At 44.5% G+C, this 23,054-nt stretch overlaps 1 protein-coding gene across 1 annotated transcript in view; it reads right to left on the reverse strand.

The window, feature by feature from the left end:
- Positions 1-22,277, reverse strand: part of NID1 (nidogen 1) — an 88,019-nt gene extending 65,742 nt beyond the window's left edge. Inside the window, exons 1-5 of the mRNA XM_073338168.1 lie at positions 22,003-22,277; positions 10,939-11,238; positions 7,450-7,679; positions 5,381-5,820; positions 3,817-3,966 (exon numbers count right to left, since the gene is read on the reverse strand). Of these exons, the coding sequence (XP_073194269.1) occupies positions 3,817-3,966; positions 5,381-5,820; positions 7,450-7,679; positions 10,939-11,238; positions 22,003-22,215 (1,333 nt within the window). The 5' untranslated portion in view covers positions 22,216-22,277. The remainder of the gene's footprint in view (positions 1-3,816; positions 3,967-5,380; positions 5,821-7,449; positions 7,680-10,938; positions 11,239-22,002) is intronic.
- Positions 22,278-23,054: the final 777 nt, after the last annotated feature.

Consider the following 23,054-nt stretch of genomic DNA (forward strand, 5'->3'; position numbering starts at 1 on the left):
TACAGTAAAATCTGAATGCCATACAGTAAACCCCCTAATTATATAAATTCCTGCCTTCAGAGTCTGCCCTAAAGCAGTGTTTTTCTTTGCAACCAAGTATGGGATCACGGCATGTAAGGCACTGGGTTGCCTTGCTCAGCACCCAGGGACCCTAGAGACTCTGGTCAGCACCACTGACCGGGACATTAAAAGTCCCATCGGCGCTGCTGCCCAGCTAAGGCAGGCTAGTGCCTACCTGCTCCAACACCGCACTGCACCCAGAAGCAGCCAGCAACGGGTGAGGCTTCTAGGCAGGGGGGCCACAGGGCTCTTCAGACCCGCCCCCTCCCCGTGCACTGGCTCCGCACTCCCACTGGCTGGAGGGGAGGCGGTGCTTGCGGGCAATAGCTGCGTGGAGCCGCTCCCGTGCCTCTGCCTAGGAGCCAGACCTGCTGCTGGCCGCGGTGCCAGGACAGGCAGTAAGCCTGCCTTTGCACCCCAGCTGCGCCACAGACCAGGAGCCGCTGGAGGTAAGTCCACGCCCCAACCCCGCGCCCCAATCCCCTGCCCTGAGCACCCTCCAAACCCTGAACCCCTTCCTGCACCCCAAACACCTCATCCCCGGCCCCATCCCAGAGCCTGCACCCCCAGCCCAGAGCCCTGACTCCCTCCCACACCCCAACCCCCTGCCCCAGTCCTGAGCCCCCCCAAACCCAGAACCCCTCCTGCATCCCAAACCCCTCATCCCCAGCCCCACCCCAGAGCCTGCAACCCAGAGCCCCCTCGCAAACCCTGAACCCCTCATTCCCAGCCCCACCCCACAGCCCGCACCCCAACCCTCTGCCCCAGCCCTGAGCCCCTCCCAACAGCCCAAACCCCTCATCCCCAGCACCATTGGGTCGCGGGCATCAACAATTTTCTTCAACTGAGTCCCCAGAAAAAAAGTTTGAAAACCATTGCGCTAAAGTATCTTCAGAGCTACAGAGTACAAATTTGCTCCTCCTTTATTTGAAGTTACTTCCATTAAGCAACCAAGATTTTTTGAATGGTCCCTATTGTGGTCATGGCAGGCTTCGCTGTATTTAAGGTGACACTGAGTACATTATAGTCCCACATTTTTCATACCTCAACTTTCCTCAAAATTCTGTCATATACAATTCGTCACTAGTTTTGCACAGAGGTAGTATTCTGGATTAGTATTTAGGGTGCTGTGGTATTTTCTAATGTATAAAGTACATGCATTAAGTTCAAGTTACATTAGTTTCAGATCTTTTATTTTCCTTGCTCTGGATTGGTTTAAATTTGTAACTAACACTGAGTTAAGTGCAATTTTTGCCTTTTGTAAAAACCAGAAAGCAAGGAAAGCGTTTAGTCAGTTACTTAACAGCCAAAATGCATGTACAGATTGAGTCACTAGAAGGATTACAAGTGTATACGTAAGAAATTCCTTTTTGGATCTCACACGAGCATGTTTAAATATAGAGCCAACAAAATCAAGCAGCTTAGATATTTGCTATAGGAGTTGAAAAAGTCAGAGAAACTGGAGTCATACTTTGACTCCAGTAGTAAAAGTCAGATTGTGCATTCCTTTTAAAGAAGTTTCTTTCTAGAGATGGGCTACCCCCTGAACTTTGCAGGTCTTCGAAATTCAAAGAGTAACCAAGGTCTAGTTTTCCTTTAGATGTTCAGCTGTCCTAGCAAGCATAGCTGAAAAGCTTGTGTAATTTCTTATATTTACCTCCATTGCAAAATGGAGTAGTTTTAAACCATTCAGTGTATTATTCAAAGTGTCACCTTGGCTGCAATGGTAAAAAGTTACCCGCCAATGCCTTCAACCTATGCTTTGGGACTGAGGGTGCCCAAGCAGCCTTCAATTATTTTTCTCCACACAAAGCCCCATAAACTAAGAATTCAGATACTAACACTGGTCGCTAGTGGCTAAGGTGTCACATACAACAGGCTGTTCTAGCCTCTGTGCTCAATGTCTAACGTCTGGGGAGGCTGCTGAGTAGCGTGGAAGCTCTGTGTGAGCTGTGATGTGTCCGGCTCGCAGAAGCTGGGTGCTCTCCGCTGCCACAGCCCATTTTAACAAATGAAGTGTTAAGGTGTCAACTCTGGAATAAAAGCTTTGATAACAAAGCTGTCCAGGATATAGTCATAAGAGCTCTACAAACAAACAAATCCCTGGTTTCCTAAATGCACAGTACTTAAAATCGCTAAGTTTCCTGAAGAATATTCATTACATTTTAAGAAGTGGGCTGCCAAAGACTTCAGTATTCCCATTTGCTTATATGTGAAATTTACAGATATCCAACACGTCCCAGTTCGTCTGCTTCCTGTTTACATCGAAAGGGCGGAGAGAACTAGACTAGACACTGAGGGCATTAGGTTGTTAATTGTTTATTCCAGTAGACGTATGTTCCAGACATCCGTTTACATATTTTCTTCACCCCATAACTATATGGAAAAATGTACTTTTCCAAGCAATAAATATTAGGCAGGGTAACAATAAATATTAGGAAGCGTCACTTCCATCCATTTTGGACCAGTCTTGCACTCAGGGTCAGCATTCACGTTAGTGGGGCGAATGTTTTTCAAAAAGGCTTCCACTAGAGAGCAGTCCGCATTGCAATAACCCTATAAAAGAGCAATGCCTCATCATTACTGAGCGCCTACACTCGATAGCCAGCAGGATGAGAGAGAGAACCTCACCGCAGTACTGTTAGCCTCATCTGGGTTGGTCTAATAAAGTCTCAAGAATGTTCCCAAGGAACACAGTGCGACTTCTTGTAGTAAGATACAACACTTTACTGTAGATTAGTGAAGCGAGACTTCTTGATGCCATGTATCTCCTCTCAACTAATGGTCTAAGGAAACAAATCATTCCGAAAATCTGAAGTGAGGCCAAAAATTGACAAGACAACTGCCCATTAAAGTGTCCTATTTAGACAGAAGGCATATGGCCCAATGCATAAGCCCAGCAAGATTAAAATAATAAAAAATAAAAAGTCTCTCGCAAAGTCAGCTTTCTTACTCTTTCATTCTGAACCAGGATCTGTGTTTGCTTCCTTTCAGTTGTTTTAAGGGGTTTTCCTTCCTTTTCCTCCTCCACCCCACCCACTGAATGTTCTTTGGAGGAGGAGGATGGTATTTGTTCTCGATGGGCCCCAGTGTAGTCTCCCCGGAGGAGCTCTGTGGCAGAGCTGTCAGGCAGAAAAAGGACTTTGCATTGCACAAACCCTTTGAAGATCCCTAGCTGTCCTTCCCTCACATAATTCTCTAAAGCATAGTTGCTAACTCTACTGCAGACAAAAATGGTAATTGTGTAAGCAAAAGTCTGTTTTAAGAAGCTCCTTCCAAGCAGAGACTTGCCCTCTTAGAATCAGTGTCTGCAATTGTGCGGACAATTTGGTTTTCTTGTCAGTAGTAGACCATTATGCAAAACAAATAGGCAGTCAGTGCTATTGACAGTGGTATGAAAGCACTTCAACTGTGACCCTAGGTTCTAAAAAGCAATGCTTTCTCCATGTTAAGTTACATTTTCATCTTCATCATGGATACGTTTTTTATTATGTGTCCATTTAAACTTAGTTTATGTATGGCTTTCAAATAAATACACAAGATTAAGATTTTTCAAGATCGTTTAAGGAGTTTTACTTAATTCATAATTTTCAACTAGTACTTACAAAAACATTTAAATGCAGCAACCTCATCCCATTCTATACTAAAGAGGATTTTAAAAAATTAATTGCCTATGTATCCATATAACCGTATTACAAGTTAAATGTCTCATACAAAACGTTAGTACAACTATTTAGCTTTGAAAAATGAAATTACCTTCTGCTACACATTGCCTGCCATTTCCTTTGTAGCCAGCAATACAACTGCAACAATACCCGTTTGGATAGTCTCTGCAAACAGCATGAACGGAACACTGATGACGGTTGTTAGCACAGGTCTGTTGGACATCTGTATGGTAACGGAACACTGCAGGAAGAAATACCAACCAATTAGTATTCTGCATATTACATTATAACCATAACATCCATAAAGATTCACAATAGGGCCAACTAGAACACAACACAATCCTGAGTTAGCTTCAGAATTTCATTGTGCCCATTTGATCAGCTTTTGGGAAAGGCAAACAACTACAATAGATTTTTGCTTGCCTTGCAATACATAACTAATTTGCCCAAATATTCTAGTAAAAGGTACTGGGCCAGATCCTCAGCTGCAGTAAATCAGTCGAGCTCTACTGTCTTAAGTTATGTCAATGGAAGTACACCAATTAATGCCAGATGTCAATCTGGTCCTTAAGCTAAACATGGGGAAAGTTTCTCAAGGTTCTGGTTTCCAGCCCACACCAAAAGGGACAGCCCAGAAGGGACAGCCCATTCACCCACTGTCAAAACCCACACCTGTGCTCTTCCAAGCTCACAGATATAACAATCCTCACGTCTGACGTCAGGGAACATTCTGAGCCCTGTCATTTCAAATAATTATTCTGTGTCGCACTTGGCTTCACATTTGGTATATTCATTGCCTCAACAAGTAGCATTGCTAGTACAGAGCTTTTAAACACACAAAACCAGGGAACCCTAAATTGTACATAGCCTTTTGTAGTGGTGGCTCAGGGTTCTCTGACTTTATCAAGTCATCTGTGTTCTATAAAAAGTTTATAAAGTTATACTTCTGTGAAAACAGACTGTATCATACATACACAATCCTTACTAAGTGCAGCAACATATTGCAACAGTTAAAATGCAGGTCATTACTTTAACAACCATAATAACCAAAACAACTTGAATAAAAAATGTTGTTAAGACAGAGATACCTTTGAGACTATATTGCCCTTCAGAAGTATTAATACACTTATTCCACAGAGACATTAGTCTCTCCACAGCATTCGATCCTTCAAGCTACTGAGAACAGACCCATTGAGGGACAAGTCTGTGGTAAGCACAACTGGCCATACATGTTTGTGGTCAAGTATTACAATTGGACTTGAAACTTTCCATACGTCCCCTTAACATTGCCAAAACTAAACAGATCTGTCTGGAATTTCAGAGGTCTAAGGGCAAATCAAAAAGAAAGAGCCAATTTGGGATGGAGGATGCAGTGGGAAGCCATTCTGGGGGGAAAATAGGCTATATCGAGCAGCTTAGAGAGCACCCCTTAAATAAATCTACTTTTCATGCAGCCCACACTGCCCATACAGATCTTTCATCGACATACTCCCATGATGGGGGAAGCAGAAAACAAGGGGATAAGGGGGATAGAGGAGACTGGTCTCAGGACAAAATGGAAGCCACACTGGGGTGCTGGGGTGGGAGAATGAGGTGGAAGGGGGAAACTCAGGTGCCAACCCTAATATAACCTAAAACAGTACAAATGACCTTACCAATCCCAGTATCCTCAATATCTTCAATATCTTCCACATCTATAACCTGAGGATACTGCTGAGGGAACTGGTGGACCTGAAACTGAGGCGGCGTTTTTCCAGTTGAGAGTTCTGGCTGTTGATTGAAAGAGGACTCTCTTGGAGGTGTCTCTGTTGTTATAGCTTTGTGTGGTGGTTGTAAGTCATCTTCCGAAGCTGACTGAGGAATTCTATATGTAATATGTTGTTGATCCCCTCTTCTGCTGGGAACATCATATGGTACTTGTTGCTGGCTTATTTCAACTGAGTCATGGTGCAATACAGCTGGTTTTGAGGTCACCCCTTGATACTGTTCATCATCACCAAATTCTGGACTGTTGCTGATTTTGGCAGGCACAATACTACTAGATGAGCTACCAATCTCAAAAACCCAGATTCCTTTCCTTCCAGAATTGCTGCTCCTAGAAAGAGAGAACAACCACACTAAATAAGGGGTCAGGTAACTTAACAGTAAATAAAAGAAAAGGAGGACTTGTGGCACCTTAGAGACTAACCAATTTATTTGAGCATGAGCTTTCGTGAGCTACAGTGTGAGCCACAAGTACTAAGGTGCCACAAGTACTCCTTTTCTTTTTGCGAATACAGACTAACACGGCTGTTACTCTGAAACTTAACAATAAATAGAAATTCTATATGAAAAACACTACATATTTGATTCTAGACTCCATTGATAAATACAACTACAAATTGGATGAATTATCATACCTATACAAAATACAGCTTAGCGTACATGGCTAAAATTTTGGATAGTACACCTCTACCCCGATATAACGCGAATTCGGATATAACGCAGTAAAGCAGCGCTCTGGGGGGTGGGGCTGCGCGCTCTGGCAGATCAGCATGTCAGCGTGTTTGGCTCCAACACGCTGCTCTGAGAGGCGTGTTTAGGGTGCCGGGCCAGGGCCGAGGGTTTAGATATGGGGCAGAGGGTCTCAGGGAGTGGTCATTAAACAGGAGGGGTTGGATGGTTCAGAGGTTCTGGGGGCGGGGCAGTCAGGGGACGGAAAACGGGGGCTTTGGATAGGGTGTGGGAGTCCCGGGGGGCCTTTCAGGGGGCAGAGGTGTGGATAGGGGTCGGGGCACTCAGGGGACAGGGAGGAGGGGGGTTGGGTAGGGGGTGGGGTCCTGGGGATGATTAGGGATGGGGGGGTCTCTGGAGGGGGCGGTCAGGGGACAAGGAGCAGGGGGGCTTAGATAGAGGGTGGGGTCTTGGGAGGGGTGGTTACGGGCGTGGGGGTCTCTGGAGGGGGTAATCAGGGGACAAGGAGTGGGGGTTGGATGGGTCAGGGGTTCTGAGGGGTCAATCAGGGGGCGGGAAGTGACTATTAATAACGGAAATGCTCGAGTCCAAAGCAAGTTCAATATAATGCGGTTTCACCTATAACGTGGTAAGATTTTTTTGGCTCCCGAGGACTGTGTTATATGGGGGTAGAGGTGTATTGCCAACATGTTTAATCTACATTGAGAACTAACTTCTTTCGAACATATCTGGAGGTTAGGGAGGGTTGGGAAGAAAAGGTGGTGTAATTTGGCCCATATTCATCTTGATAGCAGCACTCTGAACTTTTTGAATTGCTCTCTTTCCTTTCTGCCCTCTTCCCCACAAAAACAGAGGCAGGGGTGCTGGAACAAATTGTACAGTGCGGGTGCTGAGAGCCATTCAACCAAACTGTAAACGCTGGATCTGATGAAAACCACTTCAAGCCCCGGGGAGCAGCAGCACCCCCATAGGCAGTTCCAACACCTATGAACAGAGGCCAAGACTTTTCAAAAAGGGATGCCTAAAGTTAGGCTTCTCAGAAAGTGCCCCAATTTTCAAAAGGGCTGGGCACCCAATAGCTCCCACTGAAGACAACATTAGCACCCACTTTTGAAAAAGCATCGATCAGATTTTATGATTTCTAAGACAATGGCTAATGAAAGCTTATTAGCTATGACATTTTCTCACATTGCAGACTGCATAAAAACATGTCAGACAGTAGCAAGAACTGCGATTTGGATTTATTTATTTATTTATTTAAAAAGCATACTCATGCAGGTTTTTGATGGACTCTTCATCATTAGCAACTGTATTGTAGGATCCTGGTTTTATCCACAAGTAGTAGTTTGTAGCGGCTTGACTAAAGCCAACTGTAGCAGGAATCTTTTCCTCAGCATTCTTGGAGTGTGCACTGTAGAACTGCAAACCATCTTCTGGATAAAGGAAAACAGCATAGGAACTGGAATCAGAAGAGGCTAAAACAGCCTGGAATGTGTTTCTCTGTGGGGAAGATTTAAATTCCATTACTTGTGGGAAAATATTCAAGATTAGAAAAAAAGGAAGACACTTTACAAATCAAAGTCAAGATCTGGGTTCACACAATGGGTTGTACATTACACAATTATTAGAGACTGTTAAATTCCTTTGAGAAGTTTTTCAAAGAAACAGATTTAATTGTTTTTTCAAAAACACATTTGTGTTGACTATGCTTAAATGTCACAATCAAAGTCTTACTGCAGATAAACTGAAGTCAATGTAAAATAGCCATTAGGATGCTTAAAAAAGCCCTAAGTTCAGTACTATGTTTAGCAAATTGAATAGTCCCTTTAACAGAAAAATTGAGTGGATTGGCTGTTCCTGGAAGATCTTGTATCAAATTCAGATGCTAATTACAAATGTTTGCACAGAATAGCATATTGAATTCACAGCTTCCGAAAATAAGGCCAAAAAAAAAAAAATGTTCAGTTTTCAAGTGAGAAATGTCCTTACACAATGGCTGGGTGAGATCAAATACTCATACTGACTTTCCAAAACTACTACATTTTCATTTATCAGATGTTTTCTGCTTCAAGGACTTAAATCCCAGCTGAAGCTCAACATGGAGATTAAAGGAATATCCACAGAAAGAGAGCAGAGAAACTATCCTTTTAAATTTGATGAAACATAGTTCAATGAAACTCTCTAATTCAGTGCATTCTGGGGCATCTCAAGCCCCACATGGAGATGAAAAAGCCAAAGGTGTGCAATGAGGGGCAACACCCAATACAGGACCCCTCACAGTGCAAGCTTTACTGGATAACCAGCAGCAATGTTCAGGATACTTGTCAACCAAACAGACCATTCCTTTCATAAAGCCCAGTTTATACTAAGCCAATAAATAAATGACCAAATTAAAAAGCAACAACCTCAAAGCTACCACAACAAACTGGCCTTTGAGACGTCAAGGAATCAGCTGGCCTAGTGGTACTGCACTGGACTGTACATGATGTGTGTTTAGATGCAGACAGCACATCCAATTTTGAATTCTGAGCTGCATTTTTTATTTTTGGGGCTGTCGGGTCGGGGAGGATTTTGAAGGATTTTATTATTTGTTGGTAGAGAACATCCATGCCACTGCAATCGTGGCCCTTGCTGAGACAGTGTTCCAGTAAGGGCCATTTATCTGACTTTAGCTGTTTACCACTGCCCCAAGCATAGGCCCCCTTCTGGGGAAGGTGGATGCTATGCCCATGGCCTAGTCAGACACAAGAAGCTAATATTTGGCAAAACAAGTCCCTGATCCTGGAAAGACAGAAGCACATGCTTAGTTTTACACACTGTGAGTAGTCCCATTGACAGTGGAGCTAATCTCAGTACATAAAATGAAGCACGTGCTCACATCTTTGCAGAATGGGACCTAAAAGATTTAGAAGATGGGGTGGGGAGGAGGGATTGTAGCTCTCAAATAAACTGTGAGATTAAGTCCTAAGCATATGTGGATCATCATACATTTATCTTAAAGAGACTACTATGGAAGGCCTTATTTCAGATATGTGAGTTTGTGGTGAATGAGATGTGATCAATCCATAAAGAAATCAAGGGCTAGATTCACAAGAGGACTTAAGTGCCTAACTGCCACTTTAGACACCTAAATCCCAGAATCAGGCCCCACTGGGATTCACAAAGCCTCTGATCAGCTGCCTCCGAAACCTGTAGGCACCAAAACTCGCTCAATGCCTCAACTGCAGTAAAAGTTCACAAGGTATCTGTTTTTGCCTGAGCACACGCACTGCAGCCCCACACCAGGCATCCAGACACCTAAGCCCCGGAGCAATGCACGAACCAGGGAAAGACAGACAGACAGTCTTCTGCCTAACTCGCCTGCAGGGCCTGGTCTGGAAAGCATGTTCAGAGATCAGCTACCAGATCAGGCCCTACAGAGAAGTTTACACAAAGACAGAAAAGTTTACACAAAGGAGCGAGCAGGGAAGAACAACCTTCCTCATAACCTTTCGCACAGTGGTTAGGATACTCACCTGGGATGTGGGAGACCCCCAAGTTAAGTACCACCCTCCAACTGAGGCACAGGAAAGATTTGAAGTGGGTTCTGCCACCTCTCAGGAGTAAAAACTAGCCACTGGGGCATGGTATATTCTAGTGTGGAGTTCTCTCAGTCTCCCCTGTTGAAAAGTGGATAAATAAATTTTAAAAAGTAGGGGGACTCAATCCTGGGTCTTCCACCTTTCAGGTGAGTGCACTAAACATCAGGCTACAGAGTCAGTCTCATACTTACCTGCTCTCTCTGGCCCAATCAGTGCAACAGCTTCAACAGGAGAGACAGAGAGACCCCTGTCAGAATATCCCATAGCCCAGTGGTTACGGTGCTCACCAGAGAGGCACCAGAGCCCAATTCAAATCTCCTCTCACCATCAGGGAGAGGAGGGACTTGAATTGGGGGTTTTCCACATCCAAGGTGAGTATCCTAACCACTGGACTAAACATTATGAGGGTGCTGCTGCGCCTCCTCCCTCCCTGATAGCTTCTTACTAAAACAACGTAGGCACCTCACACCAAGAGAGCATTTGCAGCTGAGAATCCCACGTTGTAGGAGGCACTTCCCGGTGGCCCAGACTTAGGCGCCTATCTATGAGACGGGGGGGAAATGCTTCACACACCCGCCTTGGCTTAGCATCTTCCATCTTTGGTGAGGGCATCACCTAGTGTGCTGGCTTTTGTGAATCCTATTCTGAGATGCCCATCTCTTCCATTCATTGTGTAGGGAGCTTAGGTGCCTAAATCCAGCCTTTGTGAATCCCAGTGATTTTCTAGGCACCTGAAAGTTAGACCTAATGATGTTGAATGGCACCACATTAAGTTTCTTTGTTAATTTAGCCCCAAAGTTCCAGGTTTTAGTACCTCTAAGTTCCCTGATTATTCCAAGTATCTGGCATATTTTTGGGTGTCATAAAAGTTAACATAACAGCCCAAGGATAGTTTAAAGTTGAATAAAAAGGTTAAAACGTGAGCTTTGTCCTCATCTCCACCCACATGCTACAAGCCAAACTGCTTACATCTTTTAAATACGTCTGAGAAACTCCTCCCAAAAAATTCCTTCTCGTGAATGCTGTGATAAGCACAGAAAGCGAAGTGGTAAGGTATTTAAACTGAAATAATTTTGTTTTTGAAGTATGAAATATTACAATTGACACTTAAAACAATGGACCATGGAGGTACACTTCTGTTGCACTTGGTCTATCTTAGAGCTCTGTCTAATATTCACCTTGCCTTCCAGAGTGGGGTCTTCTCCACGTACATGGTAAGGAGCCACAAACGTCCAGGTAACAATGACAACACTGCTTGGATCAAAAGTGGCCTCAGGGAAACCTCGTTGGATATAGTCTGCAGCAAGCTGTAAGACATCAGGGGATGAATCTTCTCTATAAAACACCTTCCCACGTCCATCTGTAGTGTCCAGATCAGCCAAAAATGGAGCAATAGCTCCAAAACTGAGTGGAAACTGACCAAGGTATTCTTCTTCTTTTGATGGTTCATTCACTGCAATGATCCCATTAGTGGCCACCTAATAGAAAGGGTAAAATCATTTAGACAGGGCAGTAAGTATTGTTCACATGGCTATTTCATAAGTCTACACACTTTTGTAGTATTTTCAAACCCACTGAAACATTTCCGATTCTCAAATACCTAATATCAGTGAAGCTGAAGCTTGTATTTATGAGATAAGTCAAGTTTAACAACCTGTAGGACAATCCCAAAAACAACTTTTTATATCTATTTGGAGGAATCTTGGGGTTTTAGCTTCTCATGTTTCAGCAACAAGGTACATTAAGAACTGAACTTTCTTCTCTCTGAAGGATGAGATTTCAAACAGCTGTACTTCACAGGTTACCACATTCACCTCTGCTTATGGCAAATCAATACAAAATAAGCACATCTCACAAACTCCAAAACTCTCAATCTTTATAGATCAAAACCCAGTGCAAGCAGTCTTTTGTATGGATTCTCTTAGATGACTAGATACTAGCCATTATGCTATTAAAAATGTTTACATAAGAGTGCTGCTAGATACGGAAGCAGGGCTGGCTTTAGGGAAAATGGCACCTTGGGCAAGCCTGTATTTTGGTGCCCCGTCACCCACTGCCTCTCCCCACCTCCTACTCATCCTCCCAGACTCCTGCTGCTTTCCCATTAGTTCCGCCATCACCGCTGGCCCCCACTTCCTCCCCAGGTGCCTGATGCCTTCCCCACTCCCATTGCCCCAAGCTCCCTTCTGTGGCCTTGCACTCCAGGCCCACCCCACTCCTTGCCTCTTGACCACAGTACCCCCTGACCATGGTGCCCTAGGCAGTCACCCATCTCACCCACCCATAAGGCCAGCCCTGGATGAAAGTAATGAAGTAAATACTCAAACTTAGAATTTTAAAATGGATAAATAAATACTTAGGACAATTACTTTGTTGGCTAACCAGTGAGCCAGATTCTCACCTAATGCAAACTAGTGTAGTTCCATTAATGTCAATGGAGCTATTCAGATTGACACCATCTTAGAATCTGGACCACACTACTTCTACACTGTAAGACCCAGGAGCAATGGTATGGATGACATTATACACTTGTAGGAGAGCTTGGGGCTGATGAAAGTGAGGGATCAACAGCATCATCATGTGCCCCCCACAGCAGGAGCAGAGATGTTGTGCAACTTTCCCCAACAGATCAGCCAATAGATCTTCCTCCCAACTTCCCTGCTTAGGGCTTTGTGCAAATGGCATAATCAAGCCATTCCTCACGTTCCTTCCTTACATTCAAGATTGCTGTAACTGTAGGTCCTGTCTACACTGGCAAGTTTCTGCACAGTAAAGCAGCTTTCTGCGCTGTAACTCCCAAGGTTTACACAGTGCCAAGCCACTCAGTGCGCAGAAACCGCACAGCTGCAGTGCTGTAAAAAACCCACCCAACACCTTTCTATACTGGGGCTACAGCACCGTGATGCCCGTGTAGACACTGTGGTCGATTACAGCGCTGCGACTGGGCTCCGGGAGGTGTCCCACAATGCCTGTTATCGCCTATCTGGTCATCGGTTTGAACTCTACTGCCCTGCCCTTAGGTGACCAACCATCATCCCCACCCTGTAAATTCCTTGGGAATTTTGAAAGTCCCCTTCCTGTTTGCTCGGTGATGCGAGCAATGGTCTCAGAGCATCTTTCCAGGCAGCCATGCCTGCTCCACGCACCAGGCGATCCCCCGCCTGGAGCAATGCCAAGCTGCTGGACCGCATCGGAATTTGGGGAGAGGAGGCTGTCCAGTCCCAGCTGTGCTCCAGCAGTACGGATATACCACCTATGGACAGATTTCATGATGCATGACAGAAAGGGATCATGATCGGGACACACTGCAGTGCAGGGTCAAAGTGAAGGAGCTGTGGAATTCCTACCACAAGGCGTGAGAGGCAAACCGCCGCTCTGGTGCAACGCCCACGAGCTGCTAGTTCTACAAAGAGCTGGACACAATACTCGGCAGCAATCCCAACTCCACTGCGAAGACCACTGTGGCTATTTTGGTGGCTCATGTGTCAGTCAAGAGTGGATCGAGCCAAGAGGAAGAAATCCTGGAGGAGGAGTGGGAGGGGGACCCAGAGGCAGAGAATGACTCAGAGGTCAGACATGCATGTAGCCAGGAACTCTTTTCTACCCCAGAAAAGGCTAGCCAGTCACAGCAGGTGGATGTTGGCGAAGCGCAAACAGGAGAGGAGGCCCCTGGTAAGTGGATTTGATTTTGGGAATCACTGAAGCGAGGTGTTGGGGGCAGGAGGGTTGCAGAAAGCAGGCTTGTCTCCCACCGCATGCCTAGTCTGAGCAGTGGAACAGGCTGCTGATTGACTCCCTCACTTCGTGGAAATCTGCCTCAGAGATCTCCAGGAAACTCTCATGGAGATACTGGGCAATCTGCTGTCACAGGTTCTTTGGCAGAGCAGCTTTGTTTCTTGCCCCATTAACGGTAACTTTCCTGCACCACTGTGTCGTCACTGGGTGGGGTGGGGTGGGGAAGACACCACACACCATTGCTGCACACAGGCGAGCTGCATAGGGGCCAGGGCAGAAGCCACAGTCTTGGAGAAGACCCTCCCTTGATTCCCTGCTCACCCTCAGCAGCGAGATATCTTCCATAATGATCACATCCTGTGGAAAGTGTGGGGACAGGAATGATTATCAGGGCCCCCCGTATAATGCTGGCTTTCCCCAAGAGCCACATGCCCAGTGTACAGCAGGGTCCACGAAGAGTGATTTACTCTGCCCCTGCAGCTACTCACCATTTTATGGCTAATGTGTGCTTGCCTGGGGCCAGCCAGTTAGTGACAGGTGTGTGAGTACTGACTGTGTTTTAAGTCACTGAATCAGTGTTCTGTGTGTTGCAAACAATACTGTTTCTGTAAAATGTTGCATTTAAACTTCACAGAGATGACCTTGGGAGCCCAGCTTCCCTCTTTGTTATCGGCGGCTGAATGGCTGTGCAGAATTAGAAAGTGGCCAAGAAGAACTAGGGAGGACTTTCTGCATAATGTTACGATGTATTCCACGGCTGAGAAGCAGGAATTGAAGGAGTGGCGGGACAGCGAGAAGAGGAACTGAAAGGAGAATGCGGCGTGCCACAATGAAGCCATGGAGAGGTTCTTAAATGTTATGGCGCGCCAAGCAGACACACTCCAGGAGTACTTGTGGCATCTTAGAGACTAACCAATTTATTTGAGCATAAGCTTTCGTGAGCTACAGCTCACTTCATCGGATGCATACTGTGGAAAATACAGAAGACGTTTGTTTTTATACACACAAATCATGAAAAAATGGGTGTTTATCACTACAAAAAGTTTTCTCTCCCCCCACCCCACTCTCCTGCTGGTAATAGCTTATGTAAAGTGATCACTCTCCTTACAATGTGTATGATAATCAAGGTGGGCCATTTCCAGCACAAATGCGGGTTTTCTTCCCCGCCCACCCCCACAAACCCATTCTCCTGTTGGTAATAGATAAGCTATTACCAACAGGAGAGTGGGTTTGTGTGGGGGGGGGGGAGGAGAAAACCTGGATTTGTGCTGGAAATGGCCCACCTTGATTATCATACACATTGTAAGGAGAGTGATCACTTTACATAAGCTATTACCAACAGGAGAGTGGGTTTGTTTGGGGGGGTGCGTGTGGGGGGGAGAAAACGTGGATTTGTGCTGGAAATGGCCCACCTTGATTATCATAAGGAGAGTGATCACTTTACATAAGCTATTACCAGCAGGAGAGTGAGGTGGAGGCAGAGAAAACCTTTTGTAGTGATAAACACCCATTTTTTCATGATTTGTGTGCATAAAAACAAACATCTGTATTTTCCACAGTATGCATCCGAAAAGTGAGCTGTAGCTCACGAAAGCTTATGCTCAAATAAACTGGTTAGTCTCTAAGGTGCCACAAGTCCTCCTTTTCTTTTTGCGGATACAGACTAACATGGCTGTTACTCTGAAACCTAGCAGATACTAGACACTCAATACTAACATACCGAGCAGTTCTGTGCCTGCCGTCCCTGCAGCCACTGTCGCAAAACTCTTTCTCATGCTCTCCCCAGACGCTGCCAACACACTCTTATCAACCTCCTGCCTCCAGTCTATACCCACAGCATTCCACTCCTCCCCCTCACAGTCTAGCACTGTGGACTCCCACTACCCACTACACTCAACACCCATCCCTCTGCAGTTTGGCCCTGCTGAAGTACAGTACCCACTGCATTGTACTCCAAAGGAGAAGGCTGGATATGATCCCTGGACATACATAAATCTTTAGCCGTCCCGGGACGTCACCTCGTCCTGGGATGTTCCCTTCTCCCATCCCCCTCACCAATGTTTTTGTTGTTGTTGTTTGCCTCTCTCCTCCAGTTGTTTTTCAATAAAAGAATTGTGTTGGTTTGAAAGCAATTTTTATTCTATTAATTGAAAGCAAACAGAGTCCTGCAAAGCAATAGACAATTATGTTAAGCCTTCATATTGCATCATCTGCACCAATCACCTCCTAGCATTACAAGCACTCCCGAGCATAGCAACAAATATTAGTGGCTTTCAGCTTCAAATTGCTGCTTCAAGGCATCCCTGATCCTTATGGCCCCACGCTGCACCCCTCTAATATCCCTGGTCTCTGGCTGTTCAAACTCAGCCTCCAGGCGCTGAGCCTCAGCGGTCCAGGCCTAAGTGAAGCTTTCACCCTTCCCTTCACAAATACTATGGAGCATAGGCTATAAGCATTGGAATATTGTTATCGGCCGGGTCCAGCTTCCCATAGAGGCTGTGCTAGCAGGCCTTTAAATGGCCAAAAGCACACTCAACAATCATTCTGCACTTGCTCAGCCTATTGTTGAACTGCTCCTTGCTGCTGTCAAGTTGCTCCGTGTATGGCTTCATAAGCCAGGGCATTAAGGGGTAGGCGGGGTCTCCCAGGATCACAATGGGCATTTCAACTTCCCTTACGGTCATCTTCTAGTCCAGGAAGAAAGTCCCTGCTTGCAGCTTCCTGCACAGGCCAGTGTTCCAAAAGATATGTGCATCATGTACCTTTCCGGACCAGCCTGCATTAATGTCCGTGAAATGCCCATGGTGATCCACAAGCACCTGGCGAACCATTCAGAAATACCCCTTGCGATTAATGTACTTGGTGCCATCTATCGCTGTCTGGTGCCAGAATTGGAATATGTGTACCATTTATCGCCCCTCCGCAGTAGGGAAGCCCATTTGTGCAAAGCCATCCACAATGGCACGCACATTGCCCAGAGTCACAGTCTTTCGGAGCAGGATGCGATTAATGGCCCTGCACACTTCCATCAACATGAGTCCAGTGGTTGACTTTCCCACTCGGAACTGGTTAGCAATCCATCGGTAGCAGTCTGGAGTAGCCAGCTTCCACGGTGCAATTGCCACGCGCTTCTCCAGCAACAGGGCAGCTCTCATTTTCATGCCCTTGCGCCGCAGGGCTGGGGTGAGCTCATCACACAGGCCCATGAACGTGGCTTTCCTCATCCAAAACTTCTGCAGCCACTGCTCGTCATCCCAGACGTGCATGACAATGTGATCCCACCACTCAGTGCTTGTTTCCCGAGCCCAAAAGCGGCGTTTCACTGTGGTCAGCACGTCCGTGAATGCCACAAGCAATCTTGTGTCGTAGCTACTACGCATGGCAAGATCAATGTTGCATGCCTCTTGCTTTTGTAGTTTAAGGAATAACTCCACTGCCACTCGTGACGTTTTAGTGAGAGCGAGCAGCATATTGGTCAACAGTGCAGGATCCATTCCTGCAGCCCAAAGAGGCAGGGCCCACAGTACACAAACGGTTGAAAGATGGCGCCAAATGTGGACGGAAGCACAGGGATTGCTGGGATGTGAAGCAATGCATCATGGAGCATTGAGACAGGACCCAGGATGCCCCGCGACCCCCTCTGCCTTCCCACAGCTCTTAGTGGCAGAAGAGGAAGAGACGTTCTGTGGCAATAGCTCCCCAGAGTGGGTTGCTGTCAAGTAATTTTGTTGGTTTCTCAAAAAACAATTGCATATCTTCATGTTTTGTTTTTCAAAGGAGATGTTCTGTTCAGATTTAAACATTACCCTGCATTATATGCAACCAAGCTTTGTACTAAGAAAAGGAGTACTAGTGGCACCTTACAGACTAACCAATTTATTTGAGCATAAGCTTTTGTGAGCTACAGCTCACTTCATAGCATTGTACTATTGTTCTACTGCAAAAGAACCAGACTATTGAAACACTGAAAAACAAATATTAGAAACCAAGCAGTCTGGATTCCTGGTATAAAGTGAGTCAAGTGCACAGAATAAGCACTCATCATAAGTAGTGAAAAGTTGTTTTTTAAATTTCAAAATTTAAGAATTAATGCATTTTATTAACATACATAAGGAAATTTGTTTTTTTAAAGTATTATTTAACTTTACCATGTCCCTTTAAACTCATATAAATACACATTTTTATTAATGTTGATACAACTAAGTGAAAGCCCAAAAATTGAGATATATATATTACAGTTTAATAAAGAAATATTTTTATTTTTAAAAAAAGACAAAAAAGCTGAAGTTTTGTGTTGTCTAAAGACAGTAACAGCTGTACAGGTTTTGGGTTGGGTTTTTTTTGGCCTTTTAGGGTATTACTCTATTTAAAATGACAGGAAGTGGTGGCAGATTTTTTTTAGCATTTTAAACTGCTGGATTACACATTGTCAAGTTACATTTATGGTTTGTAGTAAAACATACCAGACACACTATATACAGCTCTATCTCAATTAGTCAAATAGAGCAGCAGTGAGCGGGGTAGAAAAATGACACTGAATACTTTTGTAAAATCAAATTTTCAAACAAGTACATGGTACAAGTTTGTTTGTTTTTTGGAGTGTAATTACCAGACATTGTGGGGACATGACACTTTCTGGGTAAAAATTAGCTTTTGACAAATAAGGTTGTTTGTTTGCATAACTGAGTGCTGGTACAGTTAAAGCAACAAAACTTTCTAACATGAACAAGGCCAAAATTTAAAAGTATAAATTAAACAAGTTTACAAATGTAATAAAACAAATTAAATCAAGTTTAGTTAAAAGACTCCTTTCCAAAAGGAAATAACCTCAGACCTCTCTAAATCATTCCTCAGGTGATATCCACTATACAAATACATAACTGTTACACTGTGTCCTGTCAAACTGATGGTCAGAGCAAAAAGGGGTGGAGCTAAGATTTAGTTCTAGATTAGAAGGTCCTTCACTGAAATGCCTATGGACTATTAGTTCAAGCACCTCTTTTTATCTCAACTGTTAGAATATATATACAGAATTACATTTAATGAAACCTACATTAATAAACATTAAGATTGCAAAAATAAAGCACCCAAAAGTTAAGAATAATGTGGAAAGCGTTTCTTATCAAGTATAAAGAAATGCACATTTCATCACAACAACCTAAACTGACCCAAGAATTTTTAAAGTATTAAAAAAATTATTTTGGGGATTCTATAAATTAGTATATTATCAGTTAATATATTTATCAACTAGCAGTACTTTTTGTAAATTCTGTTTCTCAAGAGTAATATTGTATATGTAATTTAATAGAAAAAGTATAAAACACTTTTGGTAAAATTCCTTCAAGTGGGGACTCTATTCCAGAATATTTTTTTTTTATTCCAAATAATCATTCTGGCTGGTACGATGGACAAAATGCCAGATAATTAAACTAATTCAATGTATAATGGCTCTTGTGAGGGTCTGCCTCATTCAGTGTGCACCTGAAAAGATATTCAAGTTCACTGGAACGTTAAGTTACTAAGCATGCCTATACAGCACACAAAGTGTGATTTTAGAAGGTTCAGCTTTAACTGAACCAGGTTAACATGTGTTAAAGGCAGTGTAGTATGTCTGGTCGACTTTTAAAATGCATCAGATCTCTGATAAGATCTCAGGAAAAAAGACAATCATTAAGCAATGGTCTAGGCCAGGTTCTGCTGCCATATTAACACATGGATATCAGTATCAGTCTTCACTCGGCATGCCAATAAAAGTGTGAAATAGTCACAGCAAGTTCAACATAGAAAAAAACTGAAAGATTGCACCCCACAGATCTCATGCAAAGGAGCACAGGACTGATTGTCATCAGTATATTGGTGATGCTGCAGTCCAAATAACCCCCACTCCACTTAGTGGCCTCACACTTTACACTGAACAAGTACCTCTGACCATAGGTTCTTCCTGGAAAACACTGACTTATAATGTTCCTATGGGCAGAAAGTTACGAGAACACTGTGGATGCTACCAGAATACAAACAGCAAACAACAACTGAAGGTACAGATTAGAATTCACTTAAGAAAACCTTCAAGCACCATTACTGCACCACTGTCTAATATGGTAACCAATATTGTCTCGTTGTTTTCTTGTACTGCCCTATCTGTCTGTACCCATCAGCTGTCTTTTGTCTTAGACCTAGATTGCAAGCTCTTTGGAGAAAGGACTGCCTTTTTGTTTTGTGTTTGCCTAGCACAACAGGGTCCTGCTGCATAATAGGGCACTTAGGCACTACAATAATACAAATAAATATTATTATTAACAAGCTATCCCCTTGGTCCTGCCACAGAGAAAGGAAAAAAGCCATTCAAATACCACTTATCTGCAGAGTCTGCAGCCATGGAAAGAATACCACATATAAAACTATAAAAATAAAGCAGGTGATAAAATTTAAGAGAATCAGTGTGGACACTTGCCTGGTCATTATTAAAAGGAGATAAAACAAACAAACGCTGTGCTGAAATATCATACACTATAAAAATTTCATTTACAAAAGGCCTGTGCAAGTCTTGAAGTTACTGATAAAAATGCATAATTGAATGTTTCAGATTATTTGAAACTTACTAGCTCTTAAATGGAAAAGGAGTACTTGTGGCACCTTAGAGACTAACAAATTTATTTGAGCATAAGCTTTCTTGAACTACAGCATCAGATGCATTCAGTGGAAAATACAGTGGGGAGATTTATATACACAGAGAACATGAAACAATGGGTGTTACCATACACACTGTAAGGAGAGTGATCAGGAAAGGTGAGCTATTACCAGCAGGCATGCAGGGGAAAAGTCTCTAAGGTGCCACAAGTACTCCTTTTCTTTTTTTTTTTAAAATAAAAAGTGTGTGAGTTCTCCTCTCCCTTTAAAGGAACTCAGAATTAGATATTTATGCCCACCTGAAATTCCAGCTCAGGTTCTAGTTTCTACGGCTATACATCACTTTTTCCAGCACTTTTAATACCTATATAGTTCATTTTCAACAAAAATACTGATACATCCCACTTTCACTGTCTTGTGTTAATAGCTGTCTGAATTAGCACGTGATTCAAGTCATACATAGATATTAAGATATTCTAGATAGTGTGATTCAAGTCATACATAGATATTAAGATATTCTAGATAGTATGCATGCACGTACCCCACCACCCTAGCAGTTCTCTTAGCAGTTAACATCATGCTGAGAGTTCCCAAGGGATAAGGGGTGAAGTGGAGGGGGTCAGAACACAATTTAAGCACAGATATATCAGTCTTGAATTTGTCAGTTTTTGGTTAGATATTTTTTGCTCTAATTTTGCAGCTCACACAACACATACAGTATGAAAGTGATATTTCTTAGCTCCAGGAGAACAGCTAGTATTTCAAAATCTGTACACACTCTGGCTAAGCTGTTATGTGCCTTTTCCCCCTGCAGACCGCATATCCATGGCCTCCCAATACAGACTTGGTAATACAGACAGAGCTACTGTATTTAGCAGTGGGTTGATCAGAAACCTGATACAAAATAAAGCCTTATGACCCTGTAAATTAAGATTTTATGACAAACATATAATAAATGTATGCCAATCTTCAGCCAAGTGATATAGTTTTGAGTCAAGGTGCTAATGCAACTTAAGCAACACACCAGCAACAATCGCCATATAAAGCATCAACTCTTTCCTTTCACTAGCAAGACAGCCAGCCATACAAGGCAATCCACCAAGGAATTCACACTGGTCACTTATTTGGGGCTATATTTTTAAAATCCCCTGGTATGTGAAGAAAAATTGATAGTCATCTTAGAATCCAGTGCAACAAAAACATCAACCTTGTCTCCCTTTTCAAACCACTACTCCTGGGGAGAAGATAGTCTGTTCTTGCCTAAGGGAACAAATTAACTCAAAAGTCCAACCCTAGGGGAGACAGTGGGCTAGATTTCAACCTGTGCCCGGAGTCTGTGTCAGCAGACTAAGATTTCCAAAGGGGTCTGCACCTCCATTTGAATTTTTCAGGGGCCCACAAATGAAAAAAGAAAGTTGAAAATCACTAGGCTAGATCCTCTCTGATGTACAGCAGCCCAGTTCCACCGAAGTAACTGAATTTACACCTGCTGAGGATCTGGCTCGGAGAGTTCCGATCTGCATTGGTAAGTTTTGCGTTCAGCCTACGCCCTGTAGTGGAACAAACCCCCCGGAAATCCAGGCAACGAGCACTTTCAGGGAGGGAGCTACCCAGCCGAGAAAGGCGGGCGTGGGGGGGGGGGGCATCTGCTTTTCATTGGGTCTGTGGTTAGCCAAAGTCTTCCAGCTCGGAGACCTCCCCACGTCGCCCATTGTACAGCGCCTTATCCCGGGGCGCAGCAGCGCTCGGCTGGAGAGGAGGGAAACGGGGGGATCTTCTACGCGCTGAACCCGAGCGGCCCGGCAGCAACCCGGTTAGTTATCTGCCGCGCCCCAGCCCGGTGACTCGCGGCAGCCCCCGCCCGCCAGCCCCGCACTCACGTAGAGGGAGCGGACTCTGGAGCCGTAGAAGCGCAGCGGGGTGCGGAGCTCCAGGGCCGGGGAGCTCACGTCGTCCCCGGGCTCCAGCTCCGCGTCACCCCGCTCCGCGCCGAAGGGGAAGAGCAGCCCCCCGCGGGGCCGGCAGCCCCCGGGCACGGCCAGCCCCAGCAGCGCCCACAGCAGCGCCCATCCCCAGCTCCGCCCGGGGAACATGCTCTCCTCGCCCGGCGCCTCCCTGCACAGCGCGCGGCAGCAGCTCCAGCGCGGGCGGCGGAACTCTGAAGCCCCCAAAGATTTAAACCCAGCCAGGGCTGGGGTGGGGAGGGGAGAGGGGGGCTCCTGCGGGGCTGAGGAGCCAACCAATGAACAAGGCAGCTCAGAGAAAACCAGCCAATCACAATTAGAGGGGAAGGGCTCCCCCACCCCTCACTGCATCCCGACCCCATCAGTAAGTCTCTTTCGTACCAGTAAATTAAATAAATTAAATCAAATCCATCAGCCTGAGTTTTTCCCCTGCTAACCCCATCCCCGACCGCAGCAACTCAAAGTACCCCCCCCCACACTCCCATCCCAGCCACATTGTGCCATAACTCACCCGACCAATAACATCTCTTTTTCTTGCAGTTGAATTGGAGGGGTTTTTTTTTGTGTGTAAGTTTAGAGAATGAAGCAGAACTCCTTAATGCGTTCCCTCCTACTCTCATGTTGATGCCGTAATTCTCTTAAGAAAACCAAAGTTCCCTGACTGTTGATAATACAACAGATTCCAACAACCGGATGTAGTGCTCATGTGGAGAGCAGCAGCAAACTCAGAATAAAAGTAGATAGTACATTTCCCAAAAGAGAGAAGAAATTGTAAAACATTCCTTTTCTCCCTATTTCCATTCTTATGTGGAAAAATATATATACAACAAATACATATGTACACACACACCTGTACATGTGGGAAAGGAGAGAGAGAACTCATTTTCTTGTACAGTTTTTCTTTCTTAACTTTGGAGTTTAGATCAGGCAGTTCAGTTTATATGAGATACTAGATCATCAAAAGATAA

The sequence above is a fragment of the Lepidochelys kempii genome, chromosome 3 (assembly GCF_965140265.1).
Source record: "Lepidochelys kempii isolate rLepKem1 chromosome 3, rLepKem1.hap2, whole genome shotgun sequence".
In the NCBI taxonomy this organism is placed as follows: Eukaryota; Metazoa; Chordata; order Testudines; family Cheloniidae; genus Lepidochelys; species Lepidochelys kempii.